The sequence below is a fragment of the Ischnura elegans genome, chromosome 1 (assembly GCF_921293095.1).
Source record: "Ischnura elegans chromosome 1, ioIscEleg1.1, whole genome shotgun sequence".
Classification (NCBI taxonomy): Eukaryota; Metazoa; Arthropoda; class Insecta; order Odonata; family Coenagrionidae; genus Ischnura; species Ischnura elegans.
This window is the reverse complement of record NC_060246.1, coordinates 149,586,662-149,604,754: the sequence shown is the minus strand read 5'-3', so window position 1 is coordinate 149,604,754 and position 18,093 is coordinate 149,586,662. Positions and strand designations below refer to the sequence as shown.

The 18,093-nt window shown below is 36.9% G+C and overlaps 3 protein-coding genes and 1 long non-coding RNA gene across 4 annotated transcripts in view; 3 read left to right on the top strand and 1 right to left on the bottom strand.

Annotated features, from left to right (window-relative positions):
* Window positions 1–1,682: 1,682 nt before the first annotated feature.
* On the bottom strand, window positions 1,683–9,268 carry LOC124172142 (CDK5 regulatory subunit-associated protein 3). Its single transcript, XM_046551550.1, has 11 exons — window positions 9,183–9,268; window positions 8,835–9,009; window positions 8,264–8,502; window positions 7,889–8,159; window positions 7,676–7,794; window positions 7,512–7,596; window positions 6,519–6,583; window positions 6,186–6,335; window positions 5,851–6,062; window positions 2,129–2,300; window positions 1,683–2,048 (listed from the first exon to the last, which is right to left on the bottom strand). The coding sequence occupies exons 1-11, from the start codon at window positions 9,186–9,188 to the stop codon at window positions 1,977–1,979; spliced, it is 1,566 nt and encodes a 521-aa protein (XP_046407506.1). The 5' UTR covers window positions 9,189–9,268; the 3' UTR covers window positions 1,683–1,976.
* Window positions 9,269–9,850: 582 nt separating this feature from the next.
* On the top strand, window positions 9,851–10,625 carry LOC124172140. The gene is made up of 3 exons (XR_006868060.1): window positions 9,851–10,089; window positions 10,166–10,386; window positions 10,476–10,625. It is a non-coding gene; the product is annotated as an uncharacterized LOC124172140 (long non-coding RNA).
* Window positions 10,626–14,047: 3,422 nt separating this feature from the next.
* Window positions 14,048–16,076, top strand: LOC124172133. Its single transcript, XM_046551542.1, has 3 exons — window positions 14,048–14,781; window positions 14,863–15,766; window positions 15,849–16,076. Exons 1-3 carry the CDS (start codon window positions 14,321–14,323, stop codon window positions 15,999–16,001), a joined length of 1,518 nt encoding a protein of 505 aa, XP_046407498.1. The 5' UTR covers window positions 14,048–14,320; the 3' UTR covers window positions 16,002–16,076.
* A 102-nt stretch (window positions 16,077–16,178) lies between these two features.
* Window positions 16,179–18,093, top strand: part of LOC124172124 (carnitine O-palmitoyltransferase 1, liver isoform-like) — a 121,640-nt gene continuing 119,725 nt past the window's right edge. The window contains exon 1 of the mRNA XM_046551531.1: window positions 16,179–16,524. Within this exon, the coding sequence (XP_046407487.1) occupies window positions 16,397–16,524 (128 nt within the window). The 5' untranslated portion in view covers window positions 16,179–16,396. The remainder of the gene's footprint in view (window positions 16,525–18,093) is intronic.

The following is an 18,093-nucleotide window of genomic DNA, read 5'->3' as shown; positions in this document are numbered from 1 at the left end:
TCTTGTTTGAATGCGCTTATGCTACGCTTGTTTCTTCCGAAATTGTGCTGTTTGGACTATGTTGAATATTAATAGCCTTGTTTTAGCTATAAATCTTTGTGTCAATCAATTAGAGCTCAAAAAACTTAAATGCTGTAAGATATACGTCGCGTTAGGTCTAATTCTTTTTAGAACCTCGTGCGTGTCATACAATTGCTGAAAGATATCGAGATATCTTCGAGCTCAGAAGGTGACTCACGTAGCATTTGACCTCCAGAAACTCGGGGAATTGAACCTGGTAGACCGAAAAAGGTCAGTTGGTGGAATGGGGTAGGGATGAAACACGTTTCCATTGTTCCCCTGTAACTTGATATTTTCCTGTGGAGTCTCGGAAAGGATAAAAACGGCAGAGGCATTAGCTGATGGAGAGCCGAGTGTAGTTCCGTTAGGCCCCTTGCACGCACACCGATTTTGGACGGCCGGTAAAATATTGGCCGATATTTTACCGGCGAAGCGATGGCACACACGCCGGATTTTTACCGGTCAAACGATACGTTGCTAAGTTTTTGAGCCGGCGCCGGCGATCCACAGTGACAATATCAGGCAGCTAAACGGCATTTTACCGGTGCCGGCGTGTGGTCGGTACGTGTGCAAGCTCCAATGCTCTCCCATTGTTCACCATTGGAATGTGGACGGCCGATATTTTACCGGCCGTCCAAAATCGGTGTGTGCAAGGGGCCTTAAATCTACGACGTGGTTATTATCCTACGGCGCTGAGGTTGCCCCGATTGTTGTTCAATCTCTTGGGAAAGCTCATGCCATTTGCCTGTCGTGTTTTGCCTTAAAATTTTCCACGGCTGCAATTCTATTGCAATACTCCTGCGAGAGCTTTTAAACAAAATTGTTCGTGAGTAGGACAAGCAACGTAGAGCGATGTCGTATGCAAAGAGAGGATCGGAACTCTTTCTACTCCCTCTTATGCCGCCGCAGTTATCAAAATTTCCTTTTTCAAATAGTACTGAAAGAGGACATTTCAATAACTGTCGAAATTCCAGTCATACGTCTGCAACATCGCACGATAGGACAAAAAAAGTCGCAAAATTTTTTTTCTTTATAGCTTCGATCCTCAAAATAGGGGTGCGCCTCTTACACGTGTGCGCCTCTTACACAAGCTTATACGGTATGATGTCATAAGCCTATCATAAAAGATATTTCTTTCCTGCTTTGGCCATTGCTGGTTAATATGCTTTTTGAGTAGCAAAACTCTTCAAGCTATTGTTTTTCTAGTTTAATGTTCGTTCTAGTCCCATCTCTTCTGCTGCATACTAAAACCTTTTTTATCTATTGATTTTCAACTGATATGTGGTCATTGTCCTTTCTTTAATTTATCATTCTTCTCCAACAGAATTATTTACTTTTATAATTACTTATGCTGCATGTAGGGCTGAATGAGGAGGATACATAATGTTCTATGTTCCACCATGTTCTATGGCATATTAGGTTTACAGAGGCTTCAACTTGGCAAACTTAGACTCATGACAGTGAGTTATAAGTTTCAAGCCTCAGTAGGCTTAAACCCATTTGGCTACAAGCCTTTTTTGAAAATTGTAAGCTACACCCTCGCTTAGTATGAATTTTATTTTTGTAATATTCCTATGTCCACTTTTTCCTAAAGGACTTCAAGATAATTTAAACACAGGAAATGAATTAAACAATAACAAATTTTACTATAGGAAAAATATGTACAATAGAGGTGAACAAAAAATATTTGGTCATATAACTCACCACAATCAAATCATCATACCCTTATCCAAAATAATAGAAAAAAATATGAATGTTAATGAGTATGAAATTTTATAAAATCATTCCTCATTAGGTAAAATCAAGGTAACAGATTTTATATAATTTCTTGAGTACATATACAATTTTAATAATTCAAAACCAAAAAAGAATTTATAAAAATGAATTGGTAATGCAATTATGTACAAATGTTTTCATCATAGTGTGTTGGCTCCTCCCATTATATTACATGGACGATTTTTATACTTTTTAGAGATGTCTGATTCAATCTGAAAAAAACAGCAGGCACTTCAATAAAATGTACATTGTAATTAAAATCAACATTTTCCCTTATTAGCTGATTATTCACCTCCTTTTGTAGTTCCTTCGTTTTATTTATGATAAGTCTTAATTTAGGTTGAATAGCAATAGCATCCTTAATTGCTTCTTCTTTCTTTGTTTTTAGAGCTTTTTTAGATAATTGCATTTTCTCCATAATTGACAATTTCTGCTTCAGGGAATAAGCCAGCTGATCAACATATCTGCAACAAAAACAAATGATGGAAATAAGTCATGAAAATATTCTCAGGATAGATCCAGGATTTATCCTGGATTGGTTGGTTTCAAATTTATAGAGGATGATACAAAACTAAATCAATGGGGAACTTGCATGAATTTTTTTTATTTCACAGGCAGACAGAAAATTATTTTCTAATTTCAACAAAGAAAACCGCATGTAAATCTGAGTTTTCCTTCGCGAGATATACAATGATAAATATAAGGAATTTTAAAGTGCGGGAAAAACTCCCTCACCCCCCAAGCCACTGCCGATGAAGCCTCGATGACGTCAAAGGTTCCTAAACATCACACGAAGCTATTGTTGTGATTGTTTGCAATAGTTGCCAGCAGTTGTGAGAGCTTCGTTTGTAAGACGTGTTGATTATTTTCTATTTAAAGATAAATATCCGACGATAGAGGCTCGGAAGCCCCCATATTTTGCATTATTTATAATATTAATATCTGAGTAAGGGCATAAAATGTAAAACTGGAGCAGTTAAACCAAAAATTTTATAATACCTAAATAACATCGTTGTAGGAGTCTTGAGCCACGACCTTTGGAAGGGGGATACGTTAATTGTAAGTTAATGTAATCGATGACATATCATTCATTTAAGTATGTAATTAGAACAATTTTGATGTTTACTAACGTCCGCTATGCTTTTATATACAATAACTTCATCTATTTACTCGTAGGTACTGGAGAATTCATCGTTTAGGACAGCCTGTGCTTGTATTATGAGGTGAATTCCAGTCAATGCAACTTTTGCTCGCTGATTGGAGACATCAAGGAACATTTTTGTGCCAAAATAGTGTTATTTTAAACGTGACATCACCCATTAAGCTACTGCTAATAATCACGGTGCCAGTGGATGTACCACACAAAGTTTGACAAGGTTGAAAAATATCGGCCAAGAGTTATCAGTGTTCCATCGTGATAGAATTGTAAAAAGTGCTATTACGCTATCGATAAATGTCTAACAGTAGTGTAAAAATTGTCGGTGGCGTGTTCATCTCCGTTGTCCACCTTAGACATGACATTTCACGATCAAGCTATGAAGATCGAAATTGTGTGTGAAATTTGTTATTCTATTATTTCAACGAATAGTAGTGAGAAAAGTCACCTGTGTCACTTGCGTTCGCTAATTTAAGGCTTTAAATCAGTGAATAAATAGTTGTTTTCATCATAACGAGCTGTTATTGTAAGTTGCACGTGATGAATATAAGGATGGTAGTGACTTCCACTTTTTGATAATTGTATTTGCCTATTTTCCATTATATTCTTATTGCATATACTAGTACATTGTTTATGGCTTTACCTACATAATTGAAATAGGTTGTAGCTTGTGTGTGTGTGTTGGCAGCGGAATCGATTCGCGATCTCATACGTGGATTGTGTGCCGACTGTTTTGCTGTGAGTTCGTACCGTAGGACCGATAGGACTATATTCTCCGCTAATACGGCGTTGCCAAATTCAACAGCACAGCTCGTAAGCTTATGATCGTTATCCTCCAATATTACAAGTTTCTTTTACATCTCGATTTGCCGCCGACGCATAGCAATAATTCGTAATAACAAATTCCATGAGGGTCGTGGCATCAATTTTGGTGTCCTGAAAAAAAGGCTGGTGACCTAACACCCCCTACCATACGCCTTTTAGGCGGCTTGCAGGGTATTATGTAGATAAATTTCTGGTGTACTATTCGAACGAGCGGCATCGTTATCATCCATTTTTCTGGCAACTAAAACATACGAAGTGAAACGCTTGTACTTTATCATCCCAATGTCGCATTATTAATATCCCAAGTAATAATCGTGGCACACTATGGATAGGAAAACTTGCCCAAGAATAACAGAACAAATAAAGTGACGATGAGCGGCTAAATACTCCATCAACACAAATTTTACAGCATGCGCTCAGCGTATTTCCCAACTCCCTACGGTTGTTTAGGATCCTATGACGTCACGCCTGGCCTCGGCAACGCTCAGGTGTCTTCGCGCAGTGGTCGGCTCAGAGAAATTTTTCTCGATTTTAAAGTCAATTTTTTTATATTTATTTTGATGATGAATGGAGAAACTTTTGGTATTTTTGCGAGCTAATGCATCCATTTTACTTCAAAATAGTTTTTAGAGCAATCGACGACCCATGCAAGTTCCCCATTGTAACACAGAAAAATAAGCCACAAAGCTAAGATGAAACTATTTTTATGGGTCACCGACATAATGTAGAATTAAAAGAAGTGGAATTAAATTATAAAATGATGCATGTTGCAAAAGCATTCAAAATACTTTAAAGTGAGAAAGTAAGGAGCTCATAAAAATGCCTGCAAGTTCATTATCATCAACATATTAACTGCCATTCTGGTCCTAATGATAGGTAACAGATGGCTCCGACCATGATGCAAATCAAAGTGACCAGGAGCAGATCGCTTGGAACGTAGGCTTTCGTAACGAGATGCATTGTTGTCAACGGCTTTCGGGAGCAGCTTCATCTTGGGCTTTGTCACGCAAGCTTTCGTGGCCATTGCAGGTCACATCATCAGGCGATGAATGAAAGATCGGAAAAAGGTTGTCAATTAATATAATCGACAACCCTCCTCACTCCACCGGAGTAGTGGGGGAGGAGGGCGATGCTGATGTCAGTGGAACTCAGCCCTGTCCTTGAGCAACGAGCAAACCATTCCCCATTGTGGTGAGGTGGGCAGGTGACTCATAGCTGAAACCATGGTAGGCACATTGTCGCCGATGTTTCTTCCAGAAGATTCTCTTCCACGTCTGGCTTACATTAGTTTAACGCCGTCCACTCTGTTGGAATTCTGGGGGCATTTCTCAATTTCAATTGATGAGTTGACGAGTATATTAACTGACAACCTTTTTCTGATTTTTCATTCATTGCCTGATGATGCGACCTGCAATGGCCACGAAAGCTTGCGTGACAAAGCACAAGACGCAGCTGCTCCTGAAAGCTGTTGACAACAGGAGAAGATCGGCTCTTTGTGAATTCCCGATGCTGTGGGTGACCGGGGGAAATTTTTCAAGGATGGACTGTCAGTGATGTGGCATCAGTATTTAATTTATTTCTCATCCAAACCATTGAAAAACATGAAAAGAATTTATACTGAAATACTGAGTGCATTTTTACACATCCTTCAATGTAAAAAATTGCAATAATTACAAATGCTGACAAAAATTAAATAAAAAGTTCAGGTATTAAAAATGACCCAGAAATATAACTCAGAAAAAATATTTATACCCATACAAAAAGAGTTGAAAAATAATGAAAATAGCACACCCTTGACTTGCATTTGGCATAATATGGCAATCAATTTCAAGCTAAAAAAAATAAATCAAAAGAGCAGGATTATTTACTGTAAAGCAACTGAGATTCCTTGTAAAAAAATAGGTACTTTCATAAGCATAAATACACTTTCACTACAAAGAGTACTAGAGAGTATGTAAATTCAGAACAATTTCTAATATCATGACCTTTCAATTAACAGGAAACGATAGGAAGAGCATTGATTTGACTTTTACCTTGGAGAATGTTTGATGCTATGCAACTGACAGACACGCTTATCCATTACAGCAGCTATGACATCTTGGGTTTGTTTTAACATGGCAGAAGTGGATCCAGTAGTTTGCATTTGTAATGTTGCAGGTGCCTCTGACATTTGGCTCAACCCAATTAGGTGATCTGTGTCACTTGCTGACATTTCTGATAGTCGGATAAGCAAAAAGGACTCCAACTAAGTTTCATGGAGCAATTGAATTGAGAATATATAAACTGTAGCATTAAATACTATAAGTTAGGTCGAAACTTAATACAAAGTTACATCCATATTAAACAAAATATAACTAAAAATACACACCTCCAGCAGCTCATCCATTAATTTATACCTTGTTTCAGGATTATCCAAAATAGTGTAAGCCTCTTTCTGCTTAGCTACACCACCTGCCATTCCAGTTTCTTCAACCACAATGCCAGATTCACTCAAAGCAATATCATTTAGGTCTATTTGCTTGAACAAAATGAAGAGTTAGGCATATATATTTGAGTGAATTACCACATCTTTACATGAACAAGGATCAACAAATTTTACCTATAAGACTTTGACATACTTTTATGTGAAGGAAGATACACTTAAGTAATGCAAGGAAAAATAGAACAGAACTTCAAGCCAAAAACCATCTGTAATTCTTACCTTACTAACATCATCTACTGAATTCCAATCCACTGCTTCATCCACTGATCCCCAATCAATGCCACCTAAAATTAAACAAATTAAAAAAAATATATTTAAGAAATATTAAGATCATACTGCAGTAAAACAACTTTGATTTTAATTTGAATAATATTTTTTGTCAAAATTTAAAATTTAAATTAAATAAAAAATAAATCTAGCTACTTCGTCAATTTTGGCTTTCCTGAAGCCCCTGCATCTATGAAAGTTTGCTTCACAGTCAATGTAAATCAAACGCCTTGGAAAATCCGTGAGGCTGATGGACTAACTACTTTCAATAAAATGAGAAAATATATCATTGAAAGATTAGGGTGAAAGATGCTTTAGGTCTGGAAGTAACAATTAATGCAAATAGAAATCCTTTTGAGTAGGCAAGAGCCTCATAGACACACCGTCTCATGTTAAATCACCAAATTTAAGGACTGGAACTGGAATTCTGGGACTGGAATTAACCTGGAAAGACTTCGATTTGTGCCTTGAAAAAGCTTGGCTTCAAGGCCTCAATAAAATTACTATTACATATGAGCCAAGAATTTTACCCAGCAGTACACTGAGTTGCCATATGGTGCATCACTAAATATTACATTTTTGAAGTCACATGAGACACCATATGGTACATAAGGCAGGAAATGTGTTAACCATGGGCTCTCATCCCCTGTCAGCAAGTGACAGGAAAGCACAGCATAGGGTAAGCAGAAATGAAAATTTAAGAGTACAATTCATATCATGAGAACATAATACCAGAATTTGGGGTTATGGGGTTACAGAATTTGAATGAGCAGAGTCTGGATAGTACTAAACCCTCACCAACTCGATCAGTACCGTAATTATTGGGGCAACATAAGATAGCACCATAATTAAAAAGTTATATCACCTTACAGAAGAATAGAAAAACTAACAAGTTTCCCATGGATCAAGATATCAATAAAGAATCGCCCCACTATAAAAACTCACCATCCCCAAAATCTATTTGATCTGGTACACCTTTTGAGGCATCATCCACCGCTGAAAAATCGATTGATTCTTCTCCGAAGTCAATCTATAAAGAAATTAAGAATACCAAGTGTAACCTAGAGGCATATTTTTTGCAATACATACAAGAGTGAATTCATTGTTACCTTATCATTGTTTTCAACAACTTTTTCCTCATCATCAAATGCAATATCTAATTGAGGCTCTTCAATTTTAAGGGGAGGTTCACCATACATCCATTCATACGTAGTAACATTTCCATGTTCTAGAAAAAAATACATAGTACATAGCTTGGAGGCACAATATTATAACCTCAAAGGCAGAATGAACAGGAGATAAGTAATTTTAAAAATACCAACCTATGATATATTTCAAAATAGGTAAGCAACCTCCAAGATGTTCTTGCCCAATAATAAATATAACAAATGCTTCATAAAATTCCTGAGCAGCCTTTAAAGATTTTGCTTTCTTACAGGCATCATTCAAAAGCTTCGGGAGACTGGAGAGACAAGCAACAAGTTCACGCTTAATTTTGATACCTTCAATTCCAAGTTGTTTACACTGACTGTTGAATTCACTTTGAATGGAATTGGCATTTTTGGTGTAGTCGGCGTCCTTTTTTTCGCACTCCTGCCGAAAGAAACCAAGGTATGCAAAGAAAATTTAATGCTACATTTGACCGATTACACAGGATCACCATGATTACCAAAACCTGTATTTGAATCATAACTCACCAGCTGTACTTGTTCAAGTTTGACAAGTTGCTTTTTTAAACTTGGCACTTCATAATTTATGTTTCTTATCAACATATTAGCAGCTTCAATAAGATAAACATTGTCTCTTTCATAAAGTTTAATTATTTCTTGCCAATCTTTCATCCTTTGAGAACCATACATTCCAAATATATTTTTTGAGTCTTTTTCAGTTTCTTTCAAAATTTCTACAATTTTTTTGCAATGAAAATAGTTTATGTCTATAAGGGAATATATTATAGTAAATTATTAAATTAATATATTATTATAAGGAAATGAATTAAATCACATATCTCTTTTAATAATAGCATTGTCGAAATTGCAATCGGCGCTAATGATAATTCGCCTACTGGTACGACGACTATAAATATCACAACGCTTAAAATAATTATTTAGGCAGTGGTACTCGATAAGTAGGGGAATACAAGGGCTTCTAAATAAGCCATCTGGGGGAATGACATAAAGAAATTTTACAACTAAAGTAGACAGAAACCAATGCATCACAGAAGGTATTTGCCAAATACTAGCATTAATCAAGGTGAATACAACTCACAGGAGCCAGAAAGCAGTTCAGCTATCCCTTCATGCACGGGCATGTCCTGGATGGCATTGTTTATCTTTTCCCGTATATTGATTATTTTATCCTGCCATTCTCTTTTACAATGCCTTCTACTAATCAACCAATCCACAAGTTTATTTTTGTGGATATCAATTGGAATTAGCTGCTCCTAAACGAATCCGGGTAAAAGAAAAACACCAGCATCAAAACAGTTAGATGTTTTCTTATTGACATATGGGACAACATATTAACAATTTTCATCCACTAAAATCCGTTATAAATTATCTCTACACTGCATATTAGGTTTCTCTTGATGAATACATCCACCTAATAGATAAATACCTCCATTTCACAATTATCCTTTTTTAAGTTCACCTCCGTCCAGAACAACACTGCACAGACTGCACATGCCAACACACCGACGAACGCAAGGCACGGCGAGTTTACTTGAGGGTGAGGGGGGGAGAAATTCGCGGCGAAGCGGGGTCGAGCCGCTACCCCGGCCACCGTGGCGTAGCAATCGCGTGACGTCAGGATAACAGCCAATCGGCAGCGACTAGCAGACAACAGCAAACCGTTTGTAATCGTTTGAATCTAAACATGCCTTCGTCTCAACCGGTCTCATCGTTGTCATGCTTTTGGATACGGCGCGCGGAAAACTCCTGATAACCCTATCAAATTGCATTCATTTCCTCGGAAAGAACATCTGTAAGTACATAGTGAGAGAATCTTGTAGTATAAGTTGGCCATTAATGCACTGAAAGCCAGTAGGTGAGAACGGCGGTTCCGCTGTGTATCCCTGTTCTTCCAATTCACTTTCAAATTAATGAAATAATCTGTTTTTATGTGACATATCGTACTTAGCGTATAATATTCTTATGTTCTTGGAGTATCTGTGGATTTTTTTCATTAGTGTCATACTATATATGTGCTGCAAATGGTGTTATGACGGGGTAAATGCAAGTGCAAAGGGTGGGGACTTAAGTACGATTAGGTCAATATTTTCTTCCATGCGAGAGACAGTCATTCACTATAAGATAATTTTCCACGGGAGTACCCTTATATTAGGGAAGCTGGCGTGATGAGTAATCCCTTTGAAGATAGTCCTTTCTATTCCTCCAACACTTTGGCAAAGATATCCCATCTTTATTTCAGATTTGCGGGTGAAAAAATGTTCACCATCGATGACCCTCCACATCTCCTGAAGTGCCCACGAAACATGTTCATGGAATATGACAATAAAGAAGAGGTATAAACATAAGCAAATTCTTCAAAATTGTCAGTATTATGTAAATAACCATAATTAATTATAAATTTTGTTGTAGATGACAGTTGGTGGTGTAGCTATTACAAGGGTTGGAAATTAGACCCACAATGAGGAGATTGTGAATCTGAGTAGAAGACTCACTGAGAATATCGTTCACTTCCCCAAGATATCCACCTCTGCTCTTAATCCTAGGTGAAGAGAGAAAATGAAAGGGAGCCTTGCCGCCCATGTATTCTGTCGATTACTGTCTTCTCCATTTGGACATTTTTGTTCGGTTAGGTGAGTATGATTTCATATAGACATGAGAAACTGAAAATAGATAACTTTAGTAAGGGGGACATTCATGTTATTTTTACTGTCTATTGCAGGGTGGATTGATTAAGGTGTGAGTGTGACTGCAGAAATCGTTCATTTCATAAAGCAGTTTTGCAGCTTTAATGGAAGTGCCCAACAGAAGAACTCGAATGGAAATCTTGTGGCCCCTTGCATGATAAATGTCAGCATCTGGAATTTTAGGAAGAAGGTACATATTGAAAAAGTTGATATATTTGTGATTTGCCAATTCTGTGCAGTCTCTATAGTGGGTATTTCTATATTATGTTTTATTTATCAAATTGCATTTCTTTGGCAATTTGCATTTCTCTGACCAAGCATTAGCCTGTACCTCTCCTGATGTTTTCACAAAGTTGTATGGTATGGTTTTTTTGGAAAGTATCTTTCCCTGGTACTCATTTAGTCTGTTTAATTACTCATGCACCAAGATTCATTAGAACACATCAGTCAGATTACACAACATAGTCAACATTCTTAGCACACCTTACAAAATTATTCAGTACATATAATGGCCTGATTTATTTCAACAATCAACAATGGAAATATCATTCAAGATATGTATAAACATACTGTTTTCTGTGTAAGATGAAGGAGATATTATTTCTTTGTATCTTATGAGACATTCTTTTCTCTGTCTTTTAGGGAAGTGTAATGAAACTTTGTCTTAAGGCCTCACCCTTAGTGAGCAAGATATGAGAAATATTAGTGAAAACAGTAGTTACAGTTTTTGCTACCAACTTTAATAAAATAACCATTACTCAAAGACAACGAGTACCAAAACCTCTAATTTTTGCATGGCAGTGGTAATACAGCCAACTTTTTGAACAGAGGACGGTAAAGGGCATCATGTTTTAAAAAATTCATAGCCTAAATGCCTCTTTTTTTGATCTATAAAAATGGCCATTGTCTTAGACGAGGAACTCCAATGTATTCAATGAGATAGGTAGAGAAAGTATGACTCACTTTTTGCATTTTTCTTTCAATTCTCCAAAATTATTGTTGCTGTGAGAACAATATTGGTGTCAACAGCATAGGGAATGGATTGGAACCATTTATTTGTAGAAAACTATTTATATGACCATTTATGTCTGAAAGTAATATGATAGTCACAGGGAAAGAGCTTAATGGAACTCCTTGATTTAGGCCTGTACCCAGGCAAATGAAAGTTACACCATTTCCTGAGGTAATGACTAATTGAATTTGGTCCGACAAGTAGGTTTCAATCAAAATTAGCTATGACACAAAAACCATCAAGTCAAGTTTATTGAGTATCAATTGGTGGTCCACAGTGTTAAAAACTTTTGAGAAATCGAAAAATATTGTAGCAACTTCCATTTTATTATCTAGTGCATTGATAACCTGGTTTTCTAAGTGATGGATTTCAGAAGATGAGATTACTGTTTCCTGCCCTTGGTATTTATGGTTAGGAAGTAAATACCTATGTCCTTATTGATGTTGAGGGAATATGAATTATTTAATCAGTATAACTGCATATATCAAGGGAGATATTATCGTGGGAAGAAATAGATTGCTAGACATGTGAATCTCATCTATTTGTCAGCGTAAATGTGAAAATTATAACTTCATATCTCAAATGAAACTTGCCTAAAATTTGGGCAATTTGATGTTTGGAGGTAGTTAGGCAGTCTCGGAAGTATCTCCTTGGTATGATATGTGGAGGTTTTATGAGATAAAGAGGTTCACTACAAAGAGGTTTGCCTATAAATTTACATGTAAAACTGACCGCAGGGGTGGTATGAAGTGTGGAGGTTTATGATGTAAAGAGGTTCACTGCATAGAGGTTTTACTGCATATGTACATAATCCTAACAACAAAACACATTCGAATTTGTAAGGGAGTCTTAAATCATATGACATTATTGACAATGGTAAGATATTTTCATAATAATATGTTTTGTACCTTGGCTTTACTTCAACTCCAAAAGTCACCTCAATTCAAGTGATATGTAATAACGTCCCTTTCACTATAGTAATTTCTCCTGTGTTTCGAAATTTTGATTTGATTACTAATTTTGTGCAATATGGATTAAAAACTGGAATGAGATACCATGGATTAGTAGTGGTTTTCTGTTCATCGTACTCTACACTGTACAGTGCAGTATAATCTCCTAAGTTTGATGTATGATAAGTACATTTGAGAGATTCAGCCATAATAGTGTGTGTGGAAACCAAATTGGAAATAGGAAAGATTCACTTTGTTACTTTTCATTGATACGAATGCACTTTGAGATATGAATGGATAATTGCAGCTGAAAATTTTTCCAACCGGTTACAGTGGGCTATATGCTTTTTGAAACATCCTACCATGTTCTGTAGGCAACTAAAAATCGTCAGTAATAATCCCGATTTTGTTGACAACCGAACATCATCTATAGCCGACCGGGTTCTGTAGGCTACCGAGAATCATCTGCCTGAGTGAATTCTTCCCATTTCCACTTTGATTTCCACCCTTACCAATATGTCTGAAGCCTTCTCATTTAAACTCAACTGATTTGGGCGTTACTTAGTAGAATGATTCATGGTGAAACAAAAACCAAGTACTGTTCCAAAAACTTTTTATTTGGTATCAACTATCTTGTATGATGTTGGGCACGATATGGTGGAAGTTCTTAATATTAGTAAAATAAGACATTGCAATATTTCCACTGACTTTTATAATGACACTAACATTTCGTCATTACAAACAACATTATCAGGTGTTGCTTGATCATACTTGATAGCGTTGTTTGTAACGACGGAACACGTAGTGTCATAATAAAACTCAGTGGAAATATTGCAATGTCTTATTTTACTAATGCTATCAACTAGTTTCAACATCATTACAAAGACAATTTGTCTTGATAGCAAATAAAAAGTTTGTGAAACAGTATTTGGTTTTCGTTTCAACTTCTAATTTAATTATATTGCATCAAACGTAGGACATTATACTGTAGTACACATTACGTTATATAGCCTGATATTTACAATAAAATTTTGTACATTAATTGTTATGATGGAAGCTTATTTGTTAATATAATGACTAGATTTTCAATGTATGAATATTATTTTAATGTGTGTTGGTTGTAACCCATGTTTATTGATTTGAGCTTTCCTAACTTTTTACAATGTTAGTTTAGACTGGTAGAACGTACGAGTGGTACGTGGGAGTTTCGTTCCAATTAATTCTTACAAACTAATCCTTATCCGCTTTACGTGTGAATTTTGTGGACTCCTTTTCCTGCTTGTTAAAGAATAATTTCTGTTGTAATAACGATTTTTCATGTACAGACACCAGCTCAAATAAAGGCTTTTGAAGCGTAATCGGATTTTTTACTTATTTGAAGCAGTAATACCCCTATCCTTATAAGATCCCTACAAAATCCTGTCCCTAAATTCGCGCTAGTTAAAGGAAATAAGAAATAATAATAAGTAATACGTAAATACAGCAATATATGCAGACGACATTGGCAGTCAATTCCGATTGGCTGTTATCCTGACGTCACGCGATTGCCACGCCACGGTGGCCGGGGTAGCGGCTCGACCCCGCTTCGCCGCGAATTTCTCCAAGCGTACAAGCGCGTACAAGCGCGCAAGGCGTACAGCATTTGGAAAACAAGAGCTGCGTGGCTGCGTCAAGGATTGTTTTGGTTTTTATGCTGTTTCGTGTGTTGTGCTAAATTGTCCATTTTGTTATTCTCGATCATATAGGGGATGGAAATTTATTTTTATTGCCAATTGCAGATATTATCTCACAGTTGAGGAGCAATAATCTCTGCCGTATTTAAGTGTTATCAATCTATAGTTGCTGTATGTAATCTTTGCTATTTATGACAACGTTTTAGCGTAATTCTCATAAAAAAACGCGTAAGTTTGCATGCACGATGCCTAAATTAAAACAGCCGTCAAAATTGGAATCGATCTCGATCAAACTGGTAGCCAAATATTTTCAGGCTTCATTTACTCATATTGAAAGTTTGAAATGTGAAGGTGGCAACCAAGAAGATGTAATCTCCAAGGAGTTACTTACTGATGTAGAATCACTACTTGATGGAATACCAGGTCCTATTTTAGAAGTAGTTTTAATTGAAGTTATACATCAGTTGTTGGAAAAAATAACCAGCAGGAAAACCACCAAAGGTTTGATTGTTGCCCTGGATGCTCTTTTACGACCTAGCTTAAAGTCAGTCGACTTAGGAAAGCTTTTCTATGGAGCGAGGCTTTCTCGAAAAATTTCTCAGCCATGTGAAGTTCTTCTGCCGAAAAAATTAATGCTGATGAAAAATTTATGTGAGTTGGACCTCATCAGCCGGTGCACGGATGATATTTTATTAACTTTAGCCAGGTGAAATCCGTCGTCTACGTTGTCAACTGTTGTGCCATTCTTTAAAAGTATTTGTAATCACATCAAAATTTGTATCTACAGGTGCTGCACATCTTTGAGAAAGCTTGACATATCGTATTCTGACCTTGTGACTGATGTTGGACTACGCTTTTTGTGTGGCGTTACCGATAATAAGGAGACAGAAAATAATGATGGACCTTTGACGGGATGTAAAGAAATCGAGTGGCTAGGTTTGCAAAAACTCTGGGAAACAACAGTTGATGGTGTCATAGTTGTCGTGGAGAGTATGCCTAAATTGAAGTACCTTCGGTACGACCAGCTCGGTGAAATATTCTTGAGGAAGCTGAACGGTAATCAGTCCTCGTGTTCTCTCTCAAAAATGCCCAAAATTTGTAAGGAATATGGGTTAACTCTCTTTGATCAAACCTACAACGTGTTTACACCTTCGGAAAGTTTAGTGAGGTTTATTGCAGATTGTTGTCCAAATCTTCGTACTCTTCAAGTTTATTCTCCCGATAAATATTTACCTTCGTTTGGAATTTGGAAATCGATCGAAAACTTCGCGTTGGAAATCGATGGAGTTTGTGGACAAGGACTTATTGGTTATTTTGAATGTATAGGTTTAAATCTTGTTGTCATAAACATAAGCTTTGATTCTCTTGAGTCAAGGCATTTGAAAGCTCTTGGGAAGTGTTGTTTAAACGTGAAAGAATTAACATTAATGGGAAGTGAAATTAATGAGAATGAATTCCTTAAGAATGAGAAATATTTTACCAAAATGGAAGTGTTCAATATGTCCATTTGGTGTGATGAGGGAATAACTGGCAGCCTTCTCTTGTACTTTTTCTCTTACAGTGGAGAACTGAGAGAGCTATCACTCTCTGCATCAGCAGGGTTTCTAAATGATAATTTCTTTCAAAATCAAATTTTAGCTAAGTGTCCATGCTTCAAAATTGAGGTGATTTCTATCTTCGGGAACCCCAGGGTGAGAAACTTTTTGTTTGCTACATTTTTAATTTAATTTAAAAAAGATTTTCAGGTGGTAATAGAATTAATTATTTTTTTAGGTACCCTTGACGATTAAAACAGCGCGTAGACTTCTGCGCCTTTGTCCAAACTTGAAAAAAATATCCTTGTCCCGTTGGAGGGTTCCAGAAGCAGCCATCAAAGACTTGCAAGAGGAAATGAAATCGAGTAATTATGATATTCTCATCATATAGATATAAATATTTTAATGGCTGTAATGCTATTTGTTGTTCAGAATTGTGTATTTAAAATTAAAAAGTTTGTCATAGTGAAAAGTTTCTATAATTGAAAGCGCGCCCATAAAGCGTGTTGGAGTTCTAATATCCGTCACCTGGTGGAGCCACAAGTCCTGCGACCAACAAATACCAGCGCGAGCTCTCGCCGCTGCGAAAACACTGGTAGTACCGATCAGCTGTGAGAGTGTATACACACGCGATGAGGAGACTGAGATGACAGGCGCCAGTGACCAGGTACGGAATACCCTTTTAGCGCTGGACTCCGCAGTTGACCCTCAGGTGTAGTTATTGGACCAAGGAGAAGAACACTCTTCAGGCTATTGTGTTGGAAGTCGAAAGTTACGTTGATCGCAATGGCTGAAGCCCGCAGTGCTGTCAGTGAGCTACGAGTTCCGCCCAATTTAGAGGATGGAAGAGACTCATGGAAAATCTTTTTGAAAGAAACGAGGAAGTCTCTCATTAGAGGTTATTACAGAAAAAGGTAAGCATTTTGTGCCCGGAATACTTATGTGAATATCACATCGCCCTGGGATTTCGTTATTGATTACTCCGAGGGAGCTGCAGAGTGTATGTTTTCCACTTCTCCTTATGCGTGTCTTATGAATTTCACTGTCACGGGGTTATCCGTCAATGTTATCCTTCGTTTTGAATTGTCGATGAGCGTACATATTACTATAACCCGTAAGCAAGTAAATGCGGGAAATGTCTTATTTTATCGATTAATGTTGTAAGTCCGGAATGATGTTAAATAGCAGCGCGGAATCTGTCGAAGGCGCTCCATTGATAATTTGGGTTTGAAACTCTGTTGAATTCTTACATATGTTAATGTTTGTATCAAATTTTTTGACTGAAATTGGTGAGCGTCCTGTCTTTATGTTGTATTTCTTTGGTATGATTGTTCTGTTGTTGAAAATGAAAGTGAACAATCGTTAATATACTTAAAAATTAAATCTCTCAGTCGAAACGTAGTAGGTCTCTTTTATTGCATACTTAGTGGCCTATATGCTGTCTAAGTGAGCGAAGACAAATCGGAGTTTGTCATTTTGATGTTGCGGAGTGCAAAATTCATGTATAGTGTGAACAGAAAGTGTGAAATTATACGTTATTCATCACAAAAGTCGCGAGGCCACCAATGCTTCATTTCGGCCTCTGCGTCGATATTATTTTTTATCTTCTTAAAGTTTCATACTGCTATGCAACAACTCCTTTAACCTTATCTGTCTGACTTTAGATCGTGAGAATTTCGTTATCGTAAAAGGTTCCATTCCATCGACTGAGGTTGGCTTTCGGAATGATCCTAAGTATGTATCTGCTATTCATTAGAAAGATTTTCTTCCTCAACCTGTATAACTGAAAGATATGTATTCTTGTCGTGATATTACTTACCCTTTAAATAATCGGGATGGGAGTGACACACCGAGGAATATAATTGGATGCCTCATAATATCTATGATATTAACGATGAATTGGATCATTTTCTTGCTGTTTTCTTTGTTGTCTGTGCAATTTAAGAATAGCTAAATAATTTTCCGGAAAACCACGGACTTACCACGAGAAAAAGAATAGGATGTTTCAGGTTTACTGAATGATAGTGGATTTTCGTTTGATTCACGTCGGTATTTCATCCGGATGCTATATTATAATTAACAGCGTAAGTAAATCCGTTGATAGGGTTTGTTTGCAGAAATAAAAAAAACTAAGCTTTCGATCAATATATTACTGCTGCAGTTACAATCTCCGTTATTACTTCCCTACAACTTTCAAACGGCATTTGTTATCACCCCTAATTCAAACTGCGGCCCGCCATCTGCGTAGCGGGTACTTGGTTCCGTCGAGTTCCAGTGAGAGGATCAGTGGAGGTAACATGTTCGCCGCATCAGGGGCGCAGCTAGGAATTAAGGCCGGGGGGTGTGTAGGTGCAACTAATACCGAAGTGTTTTTGAGTATAGTACACCCACCAGGATAAGCGGTAGGTGCGAGATTAATAAATTGCGTAATTTTGAAGATAAATGGTTGAGTTTAACGGCTTTCTGAGGGATATTTTATTCAT

Bases quoted from the DNA above. Each gene is read 5' to 3' on its own strand.
- LOC124172142 (XM_046551550.1), bottom strand. The intron at 7,597-7,675 runs GTAACAATGAAT...ATTTCTTTATAG, and splicing joins TTGTTGAAAACAATGATAAG to ATTGACTTCGGAGAAGAATC. The intron at 6,063-6,185 runs GTGTGTATTTTT...CATGAAACTTAG, and splicing joins TAATGGATGAGCTGCTGGAG to TTGGAGTCCTTTTTGCTTAT.
- LOC124172133 (XM_046551542.1), top strand. From the start codon at position 14,321: ATGCCTAAATTAAAACAGCCGTCAAAATTGGAATCGATCTCGATCAAA. The intron at 14,782-14,862 runs GTGAAATCCGTC...TTGTATCTACAG, and splicing joins ATTTTATTAACTTTAGCCAG to GTGCTGCACATCTTTGAGAA. The intron at 15,767-15,848 runs GTGAGAAACTTT...TTATTTTTTTAG, and splicing joins CTATCTTCGGGAACCCCAGG to GTACCCTTGACGATTAAAAC.